The sequence below is a fragment of the Rana temporaria genome, chromosome 1 (assembly GCF_905171775.1).
Source record: "Rana temporaria chromosome 1, aRanTem1.1, whole genome shotgun sequence".
Lineage (NCBI taxonomy): Eukaryota > Metazoa > Chordata > Amphibia > Anura > Ranidae > Rana > Rana temporaria.
Window position 1 is genome coordinate 543,808,543 of NC_053489.1, and position 22,271 is coordinate 543,830,813.

General features: G+C 43.2%; 1 protein-coding gene across 2 annotated transcripts in view; it reads right to left on the minus strand.

Annotated features, from left to right (window-relative positions):
- The window catches only part of SH3RF1 (SH3 domain containing ring finger 1), a 245,177-nt gene that overhangs the window by 97,314 nt on the left and 125,592 nt on the right, over positions 1–22,271 (minus strand). For both annotated transcript variants that reach the window (XM_040333076.1, XM_040333067.1), the window contains exon 3: positions 7,738–8,013. In XM_040333076.1, the coding sequence (XP_040189010.1) occupies positions 7,738–8,013 (276 nt within the window). The remainder of the gene's footprint in view (positions 1–7,737; positions 8,014–22,271) is intronic.

The window sequence follows — 22,271 nt, forward strand, 5'->3', positions numbered from 1 at the left end:
GTGACTGGGCAGTGAAAGGAGAAGCGGCACTGTGATGAGCTCATCTCTCTGTCACTCCGCTTTCTCCTTCTATGAGCATGCTTCTTGTCACCACATAGTTCAGATTCTTCCTCTTAAGCCTGGTAAACACTGCCCTTTTTTTCCCGTTCAAGCCAGCAGGGCTGAACAAAAAAAACCTGACAGCTTAGCCGCTGTACTAACCATCGAATGCTAGTACAGCGATCTCCCCTACTGTTCTATTGTGTTCCGACAGGTGGACAGCCCCCCTCCCCATTCTCAGCCATTGGCACCGATTAGACCTTTTTCAGTCATGCCCCTTCGACAGAAACCAGCCGAATGGCCAACTTCTTTCGGATCGTCTGCCATACACACAGGCCTGAATGCCAGCCGGTTTCTATTGAAATGGCCGATGCCACCCGACATTAGGCCCCTTTCACACAGAGGCGGTTTTCAGGTGCTTTTGTGCTAAAAATACCGCCTGAAAACTGCCTCCTATTAATTTCAATGGATGTTTTCTCACTGGGGCAGTGCGCTTTTGTGTTGGTCAAAAAAGTCCTGCAAGCAGTATCTGTGGGTCATGTTTGGCGAGCTTTATAAAAAAAAAAAAAAAAAACGCCCCTGGCCATTAAAATTATTTTTTATTTTTAAGGTCACGTTGCCTCCAAAGCACTGCAAATACTGAATTTTATCTGCAGTTTTTGTGGGGCAATAGACTTCAGCAGCAGGGCTCGAGATTGAGCATGCATGAGTGTATGCATGGGAAGCGGCTTCCCATTGGGGGCAATTTGCGGAGGGGAGGAGCCAGGAGCGCCAGCGGGGGACCCAAGCAAAGGAAGTTCGGGGCTTCTCTGTGTAATTCTATTGCACAGAGCAGGTAAATATATACATGTTATTTAAAAAAAAAATCCTTTACAACTACTTTAACTCCTTTAATCCCTTCCTTCCCCTTAGCGTTTTAACTATGTGTTTTGGCAATCTCCTCTTGGGTGCCAGTGGACCTTATCCCGGAACATCCCGAGCGTTCAATATTCAGAAGTGTCGGATGCAGAAAATTATTTTGCAAGCGTATCCAATCAAGACAGTGATGACCAGTATTGCCAGATTGAAATTCACTGACACGACCCCCAAAATAAGTTTTTACTGTAATTTCCAACAGTTAAAAAGTTATGTTTTTTTGTGCAAATTATAGAATGTAGGCTACAAACCAGTACAATATGCAATCAGCAATGTGATTTAAGGTAGATATAAGGGGAAAAAAACATAATTTCTTTTTTTTTGTGATATACTGTATTTATCGGTGTAGAACACGCACCTTAATTTTAAGGGGGAAAAGACTAAAAACCTTTAAAGAATGAACTTTGAAGCAATATAAGGGTCAGTGCCCATCAATGCAGCCTTATCAGTGCCCATCTCCAGCCTCACCAGTGTCCATCAATGCAGCATCACCATTACCCATCAATGCAGCCTTACCAGTGCCCATCAATGCAGCCCTATCAGTGCCCATCAATGCAGCCCTATCAGTGCCCATCAATGCAGCATCACAATTGCAGCCTGATCAGTGCCCACCTGCAGCCTCACCATTGCAGCCTGATCAGTTCCTACCTGCAGCCTCACTATTGCAGCCTTATTAGTGCCCATCAGCGGCCTCACCATTGCAGCTTGATCAGTGCCCATCAGCAGCCTCACTATTGCAGCCTTATTAGTGCCCATCAGCGGCCTCACCATTGCAGCTTGATCAGTGCCCATCAGCAGCCTCACCATTGCAGCTTGATCAGTGCCCATCAGCAGCCTCACTGTTGCAGCTTGATCAGTGCCCATCAGCAGCCTCACCGTTGCAGCTTGATCAGTGCCCATCAGCAGCCTCACCGTTGCAGCTTGATCAGTGCCCATCAGCAGCCTCACCATTGCAGCTTGATCAGTGCCCATCAGCAGCCTCAGCGTTGCAGCTTGATCAGTGCCCATCAGCAGCCTCACCATTGCAGCTTGATCAGTGCCCATCAGCAGCCTCAGCGTTGCAGCTTGATCAGTGCCCATCAGCAGCCTCACCGTTGCAGCTTGATCAGTGCCCATCAGCAGCCTCACCATTGCAGCTTGATCAGTGCCCATCAGCAGCCTCAGCGTTGCAGCTTGATCAGTGCCCATCTGCAGCCTCACTGTTGCAGCTTGATCAGTGCCCATCAGCAGCCTCACCGTTGCAGCTTGATCAGTGCCCATCAGCAGCCTCACCATTGCAGCTTGATCAGTGCCCATCAGCAGCCTCAGCGTTGCAGCTTGATCAGTGCCCATCAGCAGCCTCACTATTGTAGCTTGATCAGTGCCCATCAGCAGCCTCACCAATGCCCATTAAAGGTAAGTAATAAACCTTTTCTTGCAGGCACAATTTTTGAAATTTTACAGCAAGTCTCTTTATGCGTAGGACTTGCGTCACAGGCAATATTTATATCATGCTTTGGAGCAATAAAAGCTTTTCTTGGCAATTACTGACTTTGTAGCACAAAACCAAAGTGCTAAAAAATGAAGCAATGCCAACAAGTAGTTAAACCACACTGTGGAGGAAGATAAAAAGTTAGCGCCATCTATTCTGAAACAGAAGCCTAAATGTAGGATCAATGAGAGGAAACCCCTACCACCTCCATATCCAAGTCCACAATCTACATCCATCCTGTGAAGAACAAATCTCAATACTGCCCAGATACACAACCAGGATCTAAAGAGCAAAACAAAGATAGCACTATAGTGCCGAAAAGCCTGTGTTCTCCCTGCTGGGAAGGGGTTATTCTCAGTTCACTGATCACCAGTGTGAGATTATTCTCAGCTTTTTATGGATCTTCTATTGGCAGCCCACTTTAACAGCTTCAGCTTCGGAAGATTTGGCTGCTCAACGACCGGCTATTGTTTTTTTTTTTCGATACAGCACTGCGTCGCTTTAACTGACAATTGTGCGGTCGTGCGATGTTGTACCCAAACAAAATTGATGTTTTGTAACTATAAACAAAAAAACTATATATATATATATATATATATATATATATATATATATATATATTTGTTTAACTTTTTGCTATAGTAAATATCCCAATTTAAAAAAATATATATATATTTACTCAGTTTAGGCCGATATGTATTGATCTACATAATTTTTTTTAACAAAAATATTGCAATAAGCGTATATTAATTGGTTTGCGCAAAAGTTATAGCGTCTACAAACTATGGGAAAGATTAACTGGAATTAATATGGCGTTTTTGTTATTTTTTTTTACTAGTAATGGCAGTGATCTGCGATTTTTTGCGGTATTGCAACGTTGCAGCGGACAGGACTTTTGACACATTTTTGGGACCATTGACATTTACAGAGCGATATAAATATGCACCGATTACTATGTAAATGTCACTGGCAGGGAAGGGGCTAACAATATGAGGGCGATCAATGGGTTAACTGTGTTCCCTATTGTGTGTTCTAACTGTGGGGGGGGGGGGACTAACTAGGAGAGATGACAATTTGTGGTTTCTACTTTGTAGAAACACACACTCTGTCATCTCTCCTCTGACAGCACAGGGGTTTTACACACACAAACCCCTGTGCTGCCACTCGAGCACGAGATCACGCGTGGCCACGTGCATCGGGTTCCCCACTGTGCAGCTGGCACACGCCCTCTTGTGGCTCTCTTGAGCGAAGCCATATTATATATATATATATATATATATATATATATATATATATATATATACATACACCATATTTATCGGGGTATAGCGCGCTCCCGCGTATAGCGCGCACCCCTAATGTTGCCCCGAATTCCTGTGGAAAAAAGATTTTTTGTCCTTACAGTTTTGGTGTCTTGCGTCCGTCTGCAGATTCGGGTGTCCTCTTCGTTGGGTCCGGCGTCCTCCCCGCGCCGAGTTTGAATACTTCGCCGACATATACAGAGGGCTTTACACTCGTGTATCGTCGGGCAGGCTCGGCAACTCTCGCGCTGACGTCCTGTACGTCCAGGACGTCAGCGCGAGAGGACCCGAGACTGCCCGACAATACACGAGTGTACTGCGCTCGGTATATGTCGGTGCAGTATTGAAACTCGGCGCGGGAAAGCGGGTATCGGCGTATACCGCGCACCCACGATTTTGCCCTGATTTTCAGGGCAAAAAAGTGCGCGGTATACGCCGATAAATACGGTATATATATATATATATATATATATATATATATATATATATATAATACATATATACACACACACACACACACACACACACACACACATACACACACACATATACATACATATACACACACACACACACATGGGATTTCGCCCAGGAGAGCCATTCTGCCGCAGCATATCTGCGTGAGCCAGTCGGGAACCGGTTAATTAACAGAAAGTGCAAATGGGCAGAATTGGAACACTTTAAATCCCCAATCAGGCACTTTAATTCTAGAAATAGTCACAAGAGGTCTTTAATGGCCAGGATGTTTTGGATTGTCAACTATACATAGTCATTAAAATATAGCATTCAATTCCACAAGCAGCACACATACCCTTATACCGGAAGATTGGCCATATTACAACTGTAAATCTATAGTATATCAGGTTACCAAAACTGTCAGAATTGACAAATGACTATCCCTGAAAGATTTCCATGATGTATTTCAGAACTCGGATAGAACTTAAAACATATCTGCACAACTCCTCACATAATAAACCTAAAAGCTGAACTTTAGGCACATCATTAAAAGGAGAAGTGTGGAAATATGAAAAAAAATAAACACACATACTTACCTACTTGCTGCAGCATCGGTCCAATGCTGGGAGCTGTCCCCTGCCAGCTCCAAGCCTGAGTGATCACAGGACTGTTCTGCTCCTGGTCTTCACTGAAATAAATGGGTTTCGACTTGTCGCACTATTGTGAACCTGAGCCGAAGTGCCTGAATATGAACGGATATCAGCTTCTTGCTGTCCTTTAATAGAGCTACAGAATCAGAGGTAGAATCAGCACAAGGAGCCAATCAGTTCAAATGCTGATAAGAAGCATGCTGATAGGAAAAGAGAGCAGAGTGATAGAGAGATGAGCTCATCATTGTGACGATTCTCTGTTCGCTGTCCAGTAACAAGGCCAAGGTAGGCTCGGGATGTTTTGGGCTAAAACTAGTTATCAGACAGAGGCCATCTAGCAGCAGAAAGGGGCAGTGGTTGAAATCTCGGGATTGAAGTGGAATATGATATGTATCTTTTAATGGAAGGTTTATTCTTGCCTTGTTTTGTTTTTTTGGCTGGCATTCTACTTTTAGGGCCTTTTCACACCAAAATGCAGTGTGTGAAAGGTGCATTCAATGAGGGTTTCTTGCACTGTGCTCAAAACATTCTGCCCAGGCAACCTGCTACGAATGCCAAATTGGATGTTAACGGCACCCCAAACGCAGTGCGTTTGTGGGCACCAAATTGCCTGGTATCACAGGACCATGCGATTTTGTGCGGTTTTAAAAGTAGAGCATGGACTACTTTCTCTGCATTTTGGTGCAATTTTTCCGCACGGGAATAACACGGAAACGTAACACACATTCCTGTGAGATCCACTCAAATGTCACGTTTTCATTTAGGAGTAAAATGTGGTGGGCTGGCTCAGCACCTGGCTTCTTATGTGTTGAATACTAAATCTTTTCTAATTTGCATTCGAATTTTGCACCATTAGTGGGCGATTTTCATGCGCCCATTGAATTTGAGTGATCGGGCATGTTGGAATTTCATGTGAGAAATATAACTGAAAAAGAAATGCGCATGAGAACAAGAAAAGAAAATTCCCGACCATGAAAATTTATTTCTGTAGCAACAGGAGGTGAAATTGAAGGCTTGGTTGGTCAAATTTCGAAATCAATGGTAGTAATATCGGATCACAAAAAACGCCCAAAATTTCAAATTTCCGAGAAAAAAAATGTGTTTGGAATTTGACCCATGGTATGGCCTGCTTAACCAGTTCCGACCGGCTCCTGTACATATACGTCGGCAGAATGGCACGGCTGGGCAGAGTAACATATACATACGTCACTTTAAAAGTCCCAACGTGCGTGCGCCCTTGCGGCGAGCTCCATGACCGTGCTCGCGGACTCTATGTCCGCCGGTGTCCCGCGATTGGGTCACAGAGCTGCAGAACGGGGAGAGGCAAGTGTAAACATGCATCTCCCCGTTCTGCCTAGTGACACTGTCACTGCTCGTCTGCTCCCTCTCATTGGGAGCAGTGATCAGTGACGTGTCACTCGTAGCCACGCCCCCTAACCGTTAGAATAACTCCCTAGGACACACTTAACCCCTTCAGTGGCCCCTACAGGTTAACCCCTTCACTGCCAGTGTAATTTTTACATTAATCAGTGCATTTTTATAGCACTAATCGCTGTAAAAATTACAATGGTCCCAAAATGGTGTCAAATATTGTCCGATGTGTCCGCCATAATGTCGCAGTCACGATAAAAAAATGAAAAAAAAAAAGAAATGAAATAAAAATCACCGATTGCCGCCATTACTAGTAAAAAAAAAGAAAAAACATAATCAAAAATGACATAAAAATATCCCCTATTTTGTAGACACTATAACTTTTGCGCAAACCAATCATTAAATACTTATTGCGATTTTTTAACCAAAAATATGTAGAAGAATACGTATCGGCCCAAACTGAGGAAATTTTTTTTATTTTTTTATATATTTTTGGGGGATATTTATTATTATATAAAATTTAAAAATATTTTGGTTAAGAGCGCAAAAAATAAAAACCGCAGAGGTGATCAAGTACCACCAAAAGAAAGCTCTATTTGTAGGAAAAAAGGACGTCAATTTTGTTTGGGAGCCATGTCGCACGACCGCGCAATTATCGGTTAAAGCGACGCAGTGCCGAAACGCAAAAAATGCTCTGGTTTTTGGCCAGCCAAATGGTCCGGGGCTTAGGTGGATAAGTGAGCTCTTCTGCCATAGTACCGTGTTTCCCCGAAAATAAAACCTACCCCTAAAATAAAACCTAGCGTAATTTTCCAGGAGGACTGCAATATAAGCCCTACCCTGAAAATAAGCCCTAGTTTAAAATGCTTGTTAAATCCTATAACCCACTCTATTACAGTAGTATACAATGTACAATGTGTGTTTCTGTAATATAAATGCAGGGAAGAGAGCTCCGGCAGGTCACAAAAGCGCAGAGCGGTGCTATAATGAAGGTATTTGGCACAATTATTTTACAGAAATACACACATTGTACATTATATTACTACAGTAATAGAGTGGATTACAAGATTTTACAAGCCTTTTAACCAAGTTCACACTGGGGATTCCTAACAGGCAGGTAGAGAGAGGGGAAGAGAAGACAGCACATTACATAGTAAGACCTACCCCAAAAATAAGCCCTACTGTGTCTTTTGTTGCCAAACTTAATATAAGACCCGGGCTTATTTTCGGGGAAACACGGTACCTACTCTAATCCTGTCCACCTGGGGGTTTTATGGTGTCCCAGCACACCTGTGTATTTCTACACCTTTTGTTGCATTCTGAAAATTCTATAAAATAAAAAGTCTGGAAGAGTGCCCATCCTCACACGTTAGGCACAAAGTTCTGTGCATGAAAATGAAGATCATGCCCATAACGAACAAATCCTTTCAGAGTTCCACGATTACAAAGACCCAAAACTCCTCTGTGAATATTTACATCCTTTCATATAGATGATGCTCCACTAATCATCCCATCTTAGGTCTGCGATTCCTACCTTTGAAAAGGGCAAGCAGTCCTTGTCGGCTTCCTTGTCTTTAACTTCAAAGTCATAAAGTGCTTTGCATTGAGGCGGAGGTTGAGGTAAAGGCTTGATAATCTGCACAAAGTTCGTTGGGAAGAAGCCATGGACCCCATTGATTTCCCCGTGGTACCAATTTTCATCAACTTGCCGGCGAAGCACAATGATGTCACCCTTGTTAAACTTCAGATCCCCGGGCTCTTTCCCTTCATAGTTGTACAAAGCTTTGGCACACGGTAACTGAGGTACACCCTGGAATAAAAAAATAAAATAAATACCATTAAAAAGGATGTAAAAACTAGCAGGAAACATCCTTAAACCCTTAGGAGTGCGTTTACATTTACTTTTGTTAACGCGGGAAATGTAGTGCGACACGGTCCTTCAAGGTGGTGTCATGTGCAGTACGCGTTAATACACTAACTTAGTAGGGCATCTGTGTTTTTGTGCAGTTTATTAAAGGTTTGACTGGTAACCCAAAATCAACAAAAAAAAAAAAGTGGGAATAGAGCTATAGTACACCTTGAAAAATTTCTGCAATTTGTTTACTATTCGTCAAATTTAATGCATTTACTACATTACATCAATGTTTTATGTGCATCAATTTGTATAATAAGTAAACTGTAAACAGTATAAACTGTTTTTTCTTTAAACACACAAAATACAATGTACATGTAAAGTAACCAAGAAATACTTTTGTGGCAGGTCATATAGATTTAGGCCTGTAGCACTACAACCCACTTTCAAGGTGGCCAAGGATGGGTTGATGTCTCAATGAGAATCAAATTGCCCCTGAAATCAGAAGATCCCTTTACACGGTCATGCGAATTGGCTAAAGGACCAAGCTGGTATGAAATGCAAAGTACTTCAAAATATGACCAGAGAAGGAACAAAAATGGACCAGATTTCCATATAAAAACCTATATTTCTGACCATTGTATGAGCTTATCACAATCCTCTAAAATAGCCCTATGTGGCATGATCCTTGCCGGAAAAAGTTGGGATTTACATTGTTCGCCAACACAGAACAGCCAAGTAGTTGACACACCACTTACTGTTAAAATGCATCTATGGTCAAGATGTAAAATTATACTTTAATTTCCACATACAGTATTACCTAGGACTGAGAGCAATGCGGTTAACGAGCGTTTCGCAATACAGGCTATTCATTTTTTTTATATCCTGACTGTTTGTGAGCGTTGTCTCGCAAAACAAGTAGGATTCAAGCCTCAGCGGTGTGCAGTACCGCATTTGGCCAGAGGTGCAAGGGCCCCGGTGAAACTGAGCCACTCATATGAACTTGGAAACAGCGTTTCCGAGCCTCTCCAAGTGGCTCCCGAGTGTCTCCGCCCCCCAACCTCTGGCAACATGCAGCACTGCATACACTAGAAGTCACTGTGGAACAAATTGACTTTGCGTTGCTATACGAGTGCTTTGGATTACAAGCATTCTTCTGGGACGAATTATACTCGTAATCCAAGGTAACACTGTATTTCAATCATTTCTAGCCTACTCCTATTACTCTAAGCCAGTGGTCTCCAAACTATGGCCCGTGGGCCAGATGCAGTCCTTTGCTTTTATCCAGCCCTTGAGGCACCATTTCATCCACTGATACCAATAATGCGGCAGAATTCCCCCCCACTGACAGCAATGAATGGGCACAATTCCCCCCAATGACAACAACGATAGGACACAGTTTCTCCCAATGATGGGACACACACAATTCCTTCCAATGACGGGGCACAATTTCTCTCAATGACATCAATGATGGTACACAATTTCTCCCAATGACATCAATGAATGGGTGCAATTCCTCCCACTGACACCAATGATGGGGCACAATTCCTCTCACTGACACCAAAGGTGGGGCATAGGTTTTTCCCCACAGACGTTTCTACTTCCAATTGCCACGGTTTGGTCTTTCTTAAGTCTGAAGGACAGTAAACTGGCCTTTTGTTTAGAAAGTTTGGGGACCCCTGCTTGAAACAATCTTGAACACAACTTTTTGAAGAACTGCACACATTCACTTCCATTGCTGTGTCACGCGTTGAACAGAGCCTGCCTTCTGATCTATAGATTTGCTCAGAGGAGGCATTTCAGGAGGCAAACTAAAGCAGAGTAACATGGATGGATGGGTGAGTTTTCTTTGAAGATTAAAAATGTATTAAAACATTCCTGCCACTTCTAGCCTAAGTGCTGTTGAAAACAGATTGCAGGAGCCTTATATCAAGTCACATTCAGGCACTTACACTAATTGCATAAAAAATGCTTTCAGAGCTTCAGTAGTTTGTGTCTAATATATCTCTCGGGCATCACTAAATGGCGGACCGCGGTCCGGTTCCGGCCCCAGTGGCTATTCTATCCGGACCGCAGCCCCGCCAAGTAGTTTCCCGTGTGTCCTCTGTCACCGGCTCGCTCGCCTGCCGCACCTGCCGCTCCGAATGCCGCTAAATACACAGCATGGCAGGTGCGGCAGGTCCGTGCCTTCTCTTACATCGCTGCACTCCCCCCTCCCCACACTGCCTGTCTTAATCACACAGGACACGAAGCGCGACTGCTCTGGATAAAGGGCGGGACTTTTTAAGTTAAAAAGTGGGCGATTGGTTGCTAGGCAGCGGGGGCAGTCCCAGCAATAAATCACTCACTTTTAATGGGCAAAGTCCCGCCCATTGTCCAGAGCGGCCACGCTTCATGTCCTGTGTGATTAAGGTAGGGTTCTGTGGGAAGGGGGGAGTGCAGTGCAATGCAATGTACAGTAGGACAGGACAGGGGAGGTCTGTGATGAGGAGTCTGATGTGTCAGGACCAGTTTGTGATGGGGGTTTGTGATGGGGGGGTCAGTCTGTGATAGGGGGTCTGTGATTTGGGGGTCAGTCTGTTATGGGTCAGGACCAGTTTGTGATGGGGGGAGGTCAGCCTGTGATAGGGGTGGTCTGTGATGGGTCAGAACCAGTTTGTCATTTGGGGGGGGGGGGGTCAGTCTGTTATAGGGGGTCTGTTATGGGTCAGGACCAGTTTGTGATGGGGGGAGGTCAGCCTGTGATAGGAGTGGTCTGTGATGGGTCAGAACCAGTTTGTCATTTGGGGGGGTCAGTCTGTTATAGGGGGTCTGTTATGGGTCAGGACCAGTTTGTGATGGGGGGAGGTCAGCCTGTGATAGGAGTGGTCTGTGATGGGTCAGAACCAGTTTGTCATTTGGGGGGGTCAGTCTGTTATAGGGGGTCTGTTATGGGTCAGGACCAGTTTGTGATGGGGGGGGGGGGTCAGCCTGTGATAGGGGGTCTGTGATGGGTCATGACCAGTTTGTGATATGGGGGGTCAGTCTGTGACGGGTCAGGTCAGTCTGTGATAGGGGGTCTGTGATTTGGGGGGGTCAGTCTGTGATGGGGAGTCTGATGCGTCAGGACCAGTTTGTGATGGGGGGGTCAGTCTGTGATAGGGGGTCTGTGATGTGTCAGGACCAGTTTGTGATGGGGGGGCAGTCTGTGATAGGGGGTCTGTGATGGGTCAGGACCAGTTTGTGATTTGGGGGGGCAGTCTGTGATAGGGGGTTTGTGGTTTGGGGGGTCAGTCTGTTATAGGGGGTCTGTAAGGGGCCAGGACCAGTTTGTGATGGGGGGTCAGTCTGTGATGGGGGTCTGTGATGGGTCACGTCAGTCTGTGATGGGGGGTCAGTCTGTGATAGGGGGTCTGTGATTTGGGGGGGTCATTCTGTAATTGGGGATTTGGGGGGGGGTCAGTCTGTGATAGGAGGTCTGTGATAGGGGGTCTGCTGTGATGGGTCAGGACCAGTTTGTGATGGGGGAGTCAGTCTGTGATGGGTCAGGTCAGTCTGTGATGGGGGGGGATTAGGCTGTAATGAGGGGTCTGTGATTTTGGCGGTCAGTCTGTGATGGGGGAGGGGGGACTGTGATGCGTCAGTCTCTGCAAGGGCAATAGAAAACAATTGTTTTCTATGTGTCCTGTTCACACTGCAACAGCGCCCCTGCGTACTGAGCAGTGTGTTGCAAAATGCATTCTGTTTCTATGCTCCGCAATTGAGCTGTGGTGAATAAAAATTAATGAAAGGTATTTTTACATTTCAATGAAGTTGAAAGAAAAAAAAGTGCGATGTGTGTGGGTCATAAAGGTGTGTGGTGGTGGTGGGGGGGCGCTGTGATGGGAGGTTGTCAAGTGGAGGATATCATGTGGCGTCATAGCACCAATTTGGCATTCGGACCTCCGCTGGAAGAATTTTTTTCCGACTGGACCCCCGTGAATTTTAATTCAGTACCCCTGGCCTAGAGCACACCTTTAGGCAATTGGAAATAGTAAAGTTGAGTGTGTTTATACAAGCAGACATGGCACACAAAAAGTGCTATAGAAAGTGGCAGCTCTGATACCGTGTCAGCAAAGCCAATGTCCTTCCCCTCATTACACCTATTGATTGGAATAATTGAATTATTACGAGATTATGATCTGGTACTTATATACTTAGAAGTTTGTAATTTTTTCCAATGCAATATCGGATACGCTAATTATGCCAATAGTGGGGCTCTGATCCAGTTTATATTGGGGCCCAGAGGTATTAAGCTACATATTAGAACAAAGAACTAAACAAAGTATGGAGTGGAGCGCTGCTCTCCCTACAAGACCTTGTAGATGAAACAAACCAATGTGTGTTGCACATGCTGACAATGTGTCCAAATTCATTGCATTTTGTGAATCACAGCTCCGCAGGCGGTGGTGTTAGTCAATAAACAAGGATCTGAGATACAAATGTCCTTACTTTCAACAGTCTGTTCCTAATGAAGTACATGAGCGGCTGATGTGTTCCAGAGCCATAACTTCAAGGGGAATTACAAGAACAGCTTCCCATATTCATTAATTTCACAACATCGAAACAGGCGATCCAAATCCAGAGCAAGAAGTGGAACAATAGGATCTCTTCCGTTAAAGTGATACGAGCGCTTGTCTTTTTTAAATTAAAATAAAAAAAAAGGATATTATACTTTCCTGCTCTGCACAACGATATTGCACAGAACGGTTCCGTACCTCTTCTTTAGCATTACCCAGCCAGTGCTGTCTGCAGCTTCTTCCTGTGGGTGCCCCCTTCACAAGCCATGCGTGATAGGGGCACCCATATGCGTGCACTGCCAAAGCGGGCTGTGTGCATCCATAGACAAACACAGGGTGACTCTGCCAATCCCCCACTCTCTCCTGTCATGCTGCTGCTGGAGTGTCTTGTGAAACCAGGGAGGTGAGGGAGAAGACCTGCAGCCAGGATAGCACTAAATCGATCAGAAGGGACAGGTAAGTGTTTAGGAGGGGGGGGGGTAGCTGAATCTTTTTTCCCTCCTAACACAGCATTGGAGCAGAAGCAGGAGGCCATCGGCTCTTTCTGCTCTCAATCAGAGGAAGTGGGGGCGGGCCTAAGTCCCGCTGTGTAAGTCTATGGAGCGCCGCTCCATAGACACACAGGTCTGGAGAGCGGGGACTATGGGCCAGATTGACAAAGGAGATACGACGGAGTATCTCAGATACTCCGTCGTATCTCTCTAGTATCTATGTGACGGATTCATAGAATCAGTTACGCATAGATATCCCCAAGATCCGACAGGTGTAATTGTTTTACACTGTCGGATCTTAGGATGCAGCACCGCGGCCGCCGCTGGGGGGAGTTTGCGTCGTAAACCAGCGTCGGGTATGCAAATTAGGAGTTACGGCGATCCACGACGGTTTTTCGCATTTGCTACGTCGCCGCTAGTCTAGTTTCCCCTCGCAAAGTTAGTCGTCGTTTTGGGTGCCTTAACTTTACACAGCACACGTATGTGCTGTATAAAGTATGGGCGTCGTTCCCGCGTCGAAATTTAAAAATTCACGTTGTTTGCGTAAGCCGTCCGGGAATACGGAATTACGCTACGCGTGTCACCGTTCGAAAAAATTACGTCACTTCGCGCAAAGCACGGCGGGTAATTCAAAAGGGAGCATGCGCAGTAGGTCCGGCGTGGGAGCGCGCCTAATTTAAATGGCATATGCCCCTTTGAATTACGCGGGCTTAGGTTTTCATTGCAAGTGCTCTGTGAATCAGGCACTTGCGATGAAAACTTGCGGCGGTGTAACGTATCTACGATACGTTACGCCGCCACACTTCTACCTGAATCTGGACCTATATTCTCCCCATAGCCAGCAGCTGGCTATGGTAGGCCCTCATAATAAAAAAAAAAAAAAAAAAGAAGGAGGAATCACGATCGCCGCCGGGGACTCCAGAAAAGTAGATTTGGGGCCACTGCACAAAGCAGGTAAGTAGAACATGTTTGTTATTTTAATAAAAATATTTGACTTTAGTGACACTAAGTCAGACGGAGGTTAGCACTCACACTAATTCAAGAACGTTACAATTTACAGCAGACCACCAAAGAAGCATTTGCAAATCAGTATATGAAATAAAATCAAGATATAAAGAAAAAAGAAATGTCCTGCCAACATTTTTTAAATAAATGTGTTCTTTCAAATAGTACAAAATACAGTAGTTTTTAGCCTGTACAGGAAATGCTACACGGTGATACATAGGATAATCCTATACTACACAACAAACCAAATGAAAGCCATTTACATAATCACCGGCCCAAATTTAATGAGCGATTCAAATGAAAATACATAAAAATCAAGTAGCAGATAGACAAGCCTCCCCTCTATTTATAGAGATAAAAGTATGCAAGACTTAAGCCGTTCTAGACTGATTGTAGCGATGGGGTAATGTGTGTCACATACAACCTCTGCACAGCTCTGTTGCAACCCAGTGGTACATGGCTAATAAAGAAAGACATGGGAAGCCAATTCATTTGTCTGTTCACAGGTTGGTCTATTGAGAGATGCTTTTATTTCTTTTTACATCCTCGTTTCAGATTTGCCATTTCAAAGGAAAAAAAACGAATTGAAAAGAAGCATTGTGATGCATATTGGTGCTTTCTTACACAGAGGATCTGCTCTGCAATGGTCTTTCAGAAGGCCAGCTAATGTCTGGATTGCAGTAAATAGGACCACTGCTATCTGCAGGCTGGACACATCCTCTACACAGGTCTAATTTGCTAACCGGAAAACGTATGATCTACTGAACTTTAACACTGCAAATTTAAACCGTGAAGTAAAGTGTGTCACTGGATCAGAGATGCAGAAATGACAATGACTTAAGCTGGCCATACAATTTCCTTTAGATTTACCTTCAACTATGTAGTACAAGGGCATGCCTTATTGCAAACAAAATTGAAAGTGTTTAGGTGTGACCTCATATTATATGATTTTGGTAAATCTAAAGGAATGTTGTAGAAGAAAATTGTATAATGTGTGGCCAGTCTAAGGCTGGCAATAGACTGTTTGAATCTCGTCCGGTTCAGCAGACACCGGCCGAGATCTGAACCATGTGTGGGCAGGCTGAATGTACCAAGTTAATTGATCGATCAACTTGTAGTACAACTGTCAGAGAAGCATATTATACATTGAACACTAGATGGCAGCAAAGTTGACAGTGAGAAGCTGTCAGCTGCTTAGTGCACGCATCACATGACTTCCTGGCTGCCTATAAAAGCCGAGTAAGTGATCAGAGGAATTGCTGGTTTGTCTTCAGTTTCCTGTTGTGTTCTGCTTCCTGCATCTGATTACCTGTTGTGACCCGGATTGACCTTGACCATTCTGCTCTTTTCCTTGACCATTCTCCCCGCAATAGATAACCCCCACTGGGAAGGTCTCTCCCGAGGGGGTTACATAGCAGGCGCGCTCCCGCGTCATACACTCTGCGACCATAGCCGAGTGTATGACTCGGCCCTGCCCCCCAGCGGCCACGTCAATGGATTTGATTGACTGCAGCGGTACCCAATGGCTGCGCAATCTAGCCAACGAAGAGCCAAGAAGCCGTGGGGAGAACGACGCGGGATCGTGCCCACGGAGGTTCAGGGCTCAGGAAAGTAAAACAGGGTCCCGGACAGTGCAAGGTGTTTTTTCACCTTAATGCATAGGATGATGCATTAAGGTGAAAAAACACGAAGGGAACAACCCCTTTAAAGCTGTTCAATGGTAACAGAGTGATAAAAACCTGACAGAGGTTCTCACTTTACCAAACAATAAATTACAGTAATAAAAAATAAATAAATAAAACGTTTTAGTTGAAAGTACTTTTTAAATCAATAAATAGGGGAGTACATTGGAAATTCCAACTAGTCAGTCAATGAACAAACAAGTTACAAGAAAAATGCCTCTTAATGGTTATACTAATTACCTAATTATGGTTTTTGTTTTAGTCATAATGGGTTAAATAGCAAAATCATCTAAGTTTTGCCATAGATCTGATAAGAAATCAATCCAGTTTGACCACGTTTGTGGTCACTTATTTGTTTGTTAACACTTCAAAAGAGATTTACCAACATCCGGATGGGTTGTTTTCATGTGAAGTGCTGGTTTCTCTAACATTTGTTGTACTGATAACACTAAATGTCACATTCTGTGAAGAGATATGCCTGTAAGCTTTCTCCACAATGAAGTGACTGATCTAATTATTTTCAGTGAAGACCTTCATTGCTCTTTAACCTCTTAGTTCAAAGATTCCAGGCAGAATGACCTATTAACTTTGTTTATTTGCTGGGATTCCTAGCTCTCTGAAAAATCACCCAGCCAGATTTATAAATACAGGCTAAGGCCTCATAAATGTCAAGTTGTGGACAGAGACATGTTTCACATGGTTTGGCGTTGTTCCAAGGTCAGACCCTTTTGGTTCCATGGCAATGACTACCTCCCAACAACAAGTTCCCAATGTACGTAGTTCTATGAGTGGAGTCTTTGGGTGTTTTTGGTTATACTCAGAAAGGCCAGAAAGATCTTTTTACAGGTTTATTCATGCTAGAGTGTCCCTACCATGCCAAAACATGCCAGTAACCCAACGTGTAGTTCGTTTGACGAGTGTGATCACTCCATACTGGCTTGAAAGTGGTAGTCTTGGGCACAGTTTGGTCCAGTTTGGTCCAACATGCTGACTGTGCTTGTAGAGGCAGCATTGTTGCCTTCTAACTCACCTTCCAACTTGCTTTTCATTGGACACTGAGTGCTCCTGTCCACCCACCTTTCCAACCTACATGTGGAAACAACCCTAAAGCCGTACCCGAAAAAAAAGCAGTCCAAGCCCCAAGAGGGCACACTGTCACCATCCTGGAAGGGATTTCTTCACCGACCCACAGTGACTGATCAAGTCACTCCAGCGTGTTCCTCAGCCCCAACATGGTCCTAATAAATTTGACAAAAGATCAGGTAAGTGGATTTCTTGTCTTTTATGAACATTAAGCTTGTACATCGTCAGGCTTATACATGTTCTGGATGCATGTACAACTTACACAACTTCACAGAACAAAGGTTTATAGTAACTGTTGCTTTACGTACTTTCTTCTTACTCCAAACTTTTGTACAATAAGAGTCAGTTCACACTGCAGCGACACGACTTCGGGGGCGACTCTGCAAGTCGTCCTGAGGACGACTTCAGAGGCGATTTGCAAAACGACTTCTGTATAGAAGTCAATCCAGGTTGCCCCGAGCCGCCCCCAAAGTCGTACAGGAACCTTTTTCTAAGTCGGAGCGACTTGCGTCGCTCCTATTAGAACGGTTCCATTGCATTCAATGGGATACGACTTGGCAGGCGGCGCCTGACGTGTCGCCCCTGTGTGAACCCGGGTCTAAGGCCTTATAAAAACATGCAACAATGTACCCTTATCTATTTTATAAACTTATGAAAAAAATACAGGCAAAGAATGCTGGCAAATTTGTCCAGACTGACCAAGTCTTTAAAAAGCCATGACTTGCTGAAGTTAAACATCCATAATATGTTTCTTTCTATTCTGTTCAGAAAGGTTAAAAAATAAAATAAAAAATAAATTAAAAAAAGGACACCAACTTATGGGGATTTGGGGGGAAAAAATAAACAGTATAAATAACTGCAAAATTCATTAAAAAAATACTACAATCGTTTTCACATACTCCAAGACATGAAGGAACCAAGCCGGCATGAGTTTAGGGCACAATGGTTCATTTGATTACTTTTATGAATGCAAAGTTGTGTGTGGGTCTTAGTTTTCCTGTCTAATAAACTACTCACCTAATAGACCAACACAGACCTACATGGAACTGTCTGGTATCTGAACAATATGCTGTAACACATCAAAATGGCAAGCGGCTAACTGTGGTCACATTCACTGCGAGCACAAACATTGGAGAATCAAAACAAGACTGAGCCGCAGTGATCTGCACTTTTCACAGCTATAAACGCAGCCTCCTCTTAAACTCTCTGAACTGGTTCATTGGGCAACAGGCCCCTGAAGATCTGCTGAGTTTACATTTCACTCCCAGCCTTTCACTTGGCTTCACATGAAAGGAAAACTGAATAGTCAAGGAAAAAAAAAAAATCTCCCAGCAGTCTGCCCACAGATTTCAGCTGCCATTTTATCCTGCCAGCATTGTGGAAAAAAAAAAAAAAACTTGCAGACTGCCTGAAAGTACAACATAATTAAACTGGTATTATTCCACGTTTATGGGAATTTTTACAGTCAAAGTTATTTTAGTAAATAGGTATACTTAGTGTGTATGTAAAAAGCTTAATAAGCAGACAGTTACATTTATAGGTTGCACATGTAGAAAAACTGTAAACCTAAGCAGAAATGGGCTCTCGTAAAAAGCCAAAAACATTAAATAAAAAGGTATATAGCAATTTCCTAATAAGAACTAGAGAGATTTCCTAGTGCATTAGCATTTAAACGTCTTTAAATACAGCTTAAAGCAGTTATCAACCATTTTCGCCTGGGGGAAAGGCAGATTGCTCCGATGTCCATGCTAAACAGGCATTTCAACAACAAAAGTTCAATACTATAGTGCTTTAAAGGGTCACTAAAGGAAAAATGACAGGGTATAGAGACATAAAAGTTAACGGATTCCTTTTAAAAATGATTAAAAGTAGATAAAAATCAATCATATAATGTGCCTCTAGTTTCACTTTCACTTTTAAACTGGCTTCATGTTTCTGTGAACTAGAGAGACACACAGAACAAAAACAAACAAATCCAGGGCAGTGTTTTGTTTTTAAAATGAATCCGATTGGTTCTGGGAAGTTTTAGACACACAGTAATGACAGCTTAGACCAGTGTTTCTCAACTCCAGTCCTCGGGGCGCACCAACAGGTCATGTTTTCAGGCTTTCCATTATTGTGCACAGGTGATTTTAGCAGTTTCACTGCCTTAGTAATTACCACAGCAGTTTGATCTGAGGGAAATCCTGAAAACATGACCTGTTGGTGCGCCCCGAGGACTGGAGTTGAGAAACACTGGCTTAGACCACCGTGAGAAAGCTCCCAGTACTATGGTTATAAGGAAACAGACAAGCAGGAAGTGTGGAGATCACAGCAGAATTACAGCTACTTCAAAGCAAAAACAAACAATGAGGACATGAAACCAGTACTGCAGTAAGGTAAAGGAAGCTATTTAGCGAAAAAAAAAATTCCTTTAGTGACCCTTTAAGCGTATGTCAGGACAAAAACACATATAAAAGTAAATATCTGCAATACAAACACATCCCCCCATGTTTTACCACTTTAAAGAAGAGCTACACTGTATCTGAGCATCACAAACCAAAAGTCCTATTTAATTCATTTTTATGTTCAAAACAAGCACAAAAAGGTAAAGTTATATCTAAAATATATATAAAGTCATAATAGCTTTTTATGTTATGTGCTTTTTGGAGGATGCCTTATTCCTAGATTTTGAACATGAAAGTGAATGATCGGCTTGCAGATTTGCTGTGGCAGAGCAGCCCCACTGTACTGGATCACATACACGTACATGATGCAGCACTTTTGGGTTGGGGGTGCACACCTGCGCACCCAGCTGTGCGGTCATTCACTCCAGCACAAGCGGATCAGTGGGTTCTGGACAATGATTTATGGCTGGAACCCACCGTTCGGTTGAGCAAATGACAGATGTCAGCTCTGTGTTGGTAAACACAGAGCTCTCTATGGACATTGGTGATGTGTCAGCTTTTTTACTCCCCGCTAAGCAGTGAGCAAAAAACGGCACATTGCTCAATAAAAACAATGCACAGTAAACATTGATACACATTTAACCCCCTGATTGCTACTAAATGTTAACCCCTTACCAGTCAGTGTCATTAGTACAGTGACCGTGTATATTATTAGCACTGATCACTGTACTGTATTATGGAGATACTGGAGATGTCAGTGTCACTTAGTCAGTTCCCCCACAGCGTCAGATTGCCCACTAGAAGTCGCTGATTGCTGCCATTACTAGTGTATAAAAAAAATTCCAGTATATACACACCATTGTTTGTAGACGCTAAAACTTTCATACCAATCAATATACACCTATTGGGATGGGGGTTTTTTTTACCAATGAGGTAGCATAATACATTTTGGCCTAAGTTTATGAATAAGATTTTTTTTTATTCGATATGTTTTAATAGTGGAAAGTAAAAAAAATCTAGGTTTTTGTTCTTAAATTTTCATATTTTAGTATATATATATATATATATATATATATATATATATATATATATATATATATATATATATATATATAATATAAAATGTCCTTTCGGTACAGCCTTGCATGACCACGCAATTGTCAGTTAAAGTAGGGCAGTGCTAAATAGCAATAAATGGCCTAGTCATGATTACTTTTATGAATGAGAAGATGTGTGTGGGTCAAATCTGGAGCTGAAGTGATTAAAGAACTATATATTGGATTGTTTTTTGTTAATGTAGACCTTTAGTGCAGATCACCTTGTGAACATAGCCTGGTAGGTCCTAATGGGCTGGCAATTATTGTACACGGCACCAGATTGTTTTGTGTGCACTCCACTTTCACAGAAGTATTTTCTGAACAAAAAGTCAGCTTTATCTGGAGAAAGATCTTTAACTTGCATTAAAAAAACATTTTTATATAGATTTGGGGACCTGAACTCAAAAAATAAAGGTGTGCCATGTTCTAGGGAACATCTAGACATGTTAATTGTGTCTAAGCAGTAACCTAAAAAGTACATTTTGCAGAAACTTTCCCTGAAATAAAGAAGTACACACTTTAGTATGTGGGGGTGTCAGGGCACTCCTGTGCCTACTGCACATAGCTGTATATCACCAGTAGACGTTCCCAGGCATTGTTGCCTTTGATTGCTCCATTCATGAAATATGGACACAAATTTGGAGATATTATTACGCTGTGGTTTTCTGGGGGGAAAAAAATTGCACTTCACGCCATTCTCCGATTCTGCTTCACTTATTCTGTGGACTTGTGTTTTGTGAACTTTTATTTGATTAACCCCCCCCCCCCCCCAACAGTTATCAGATCACTAATCATTATCTTCCACACTTCTGGTCCTCTTTAAGCGGAGCTACTCAAATGTTTACAAATGGAAGAAAACCTAAAATTGCTAAAATGTAAATTTTCATGAGCCATTCAGCAGTTTAGGTTCATTATTCCAATGATATTGTATGCATACAAAACAACAATGTCAAAACTACATTCAACACTGAGTTCTAGAGAGTGGATTCTCCTGTCAACTTCTGACTAAAGTTCCCGAGTTTCCCGGTCTACTCATCTATCACCATAAAGGCCAAGTGGCAAATTTGTTCAATCTTGGGTGACAGTGAAGGTTTGGCAAAAAAAGGGTTTCTCCAAGCTTAGGGCCCACTGAAATGTACCAAACAACTACTTTGGGATTACATGGTCCTTTGAGAATGAAATGTGAGCTTGCACACTGCATCAACCACTGAATATCACTGGTCTATCTACAGTAAAATCTACGTTGGACTTACCGGTAACAGTATTTCTACCAACCTTCCAGGACTGAACACATTAGAGATGAGGGCTCCTCCCTACAGGAAACACAATCAGGCTGGGTTCACACTATACTACACGACAGTAGTACGACTTTCATCCTACTTTGCTCTGCGACATCGTTCCTACATTGGTCCGACTTTCATGAACAGAAAACTACTTTGATCCGACTTTGTGATAATCTGACTTGTTCTTTGACCAATCAAAACAATCCCAGAGCGAGATAAAGTCCTTTTACTGCTGCTGTAATCACATGTCGGATGTCAAAAGTCGGATGGCAAGGACAAGGCTCCTACTTTGATCCTACTTCAGCCCACTGAATATCATTGAAGTCGGATCAAAGTCGGACCAAAGTAGTACAGGGAGCATTTTCAAAGTCGGACCGACTTGTGTCGGACCAGTTAAGATGGCTCTCATAGGGAAACATTAATTTTCACACGTCATGCGACATGAGCTCCCAATGTCGGAGCGTTTGTCGGACCAGTGTGAACCCGGCCTTTATTGACAGCTTGTTATAAGTCCCCACCCTTCCCCTTGATCCCCAGTTTGGAATAAAGTAATCCTGAACCGGTTCACAAAGAGAATCACTCCACATTAGGTATTCACCACCTAGTGTTCAGCTCATTTTTCCCTCCACATTAGGGCAGGAAGTAGGTCT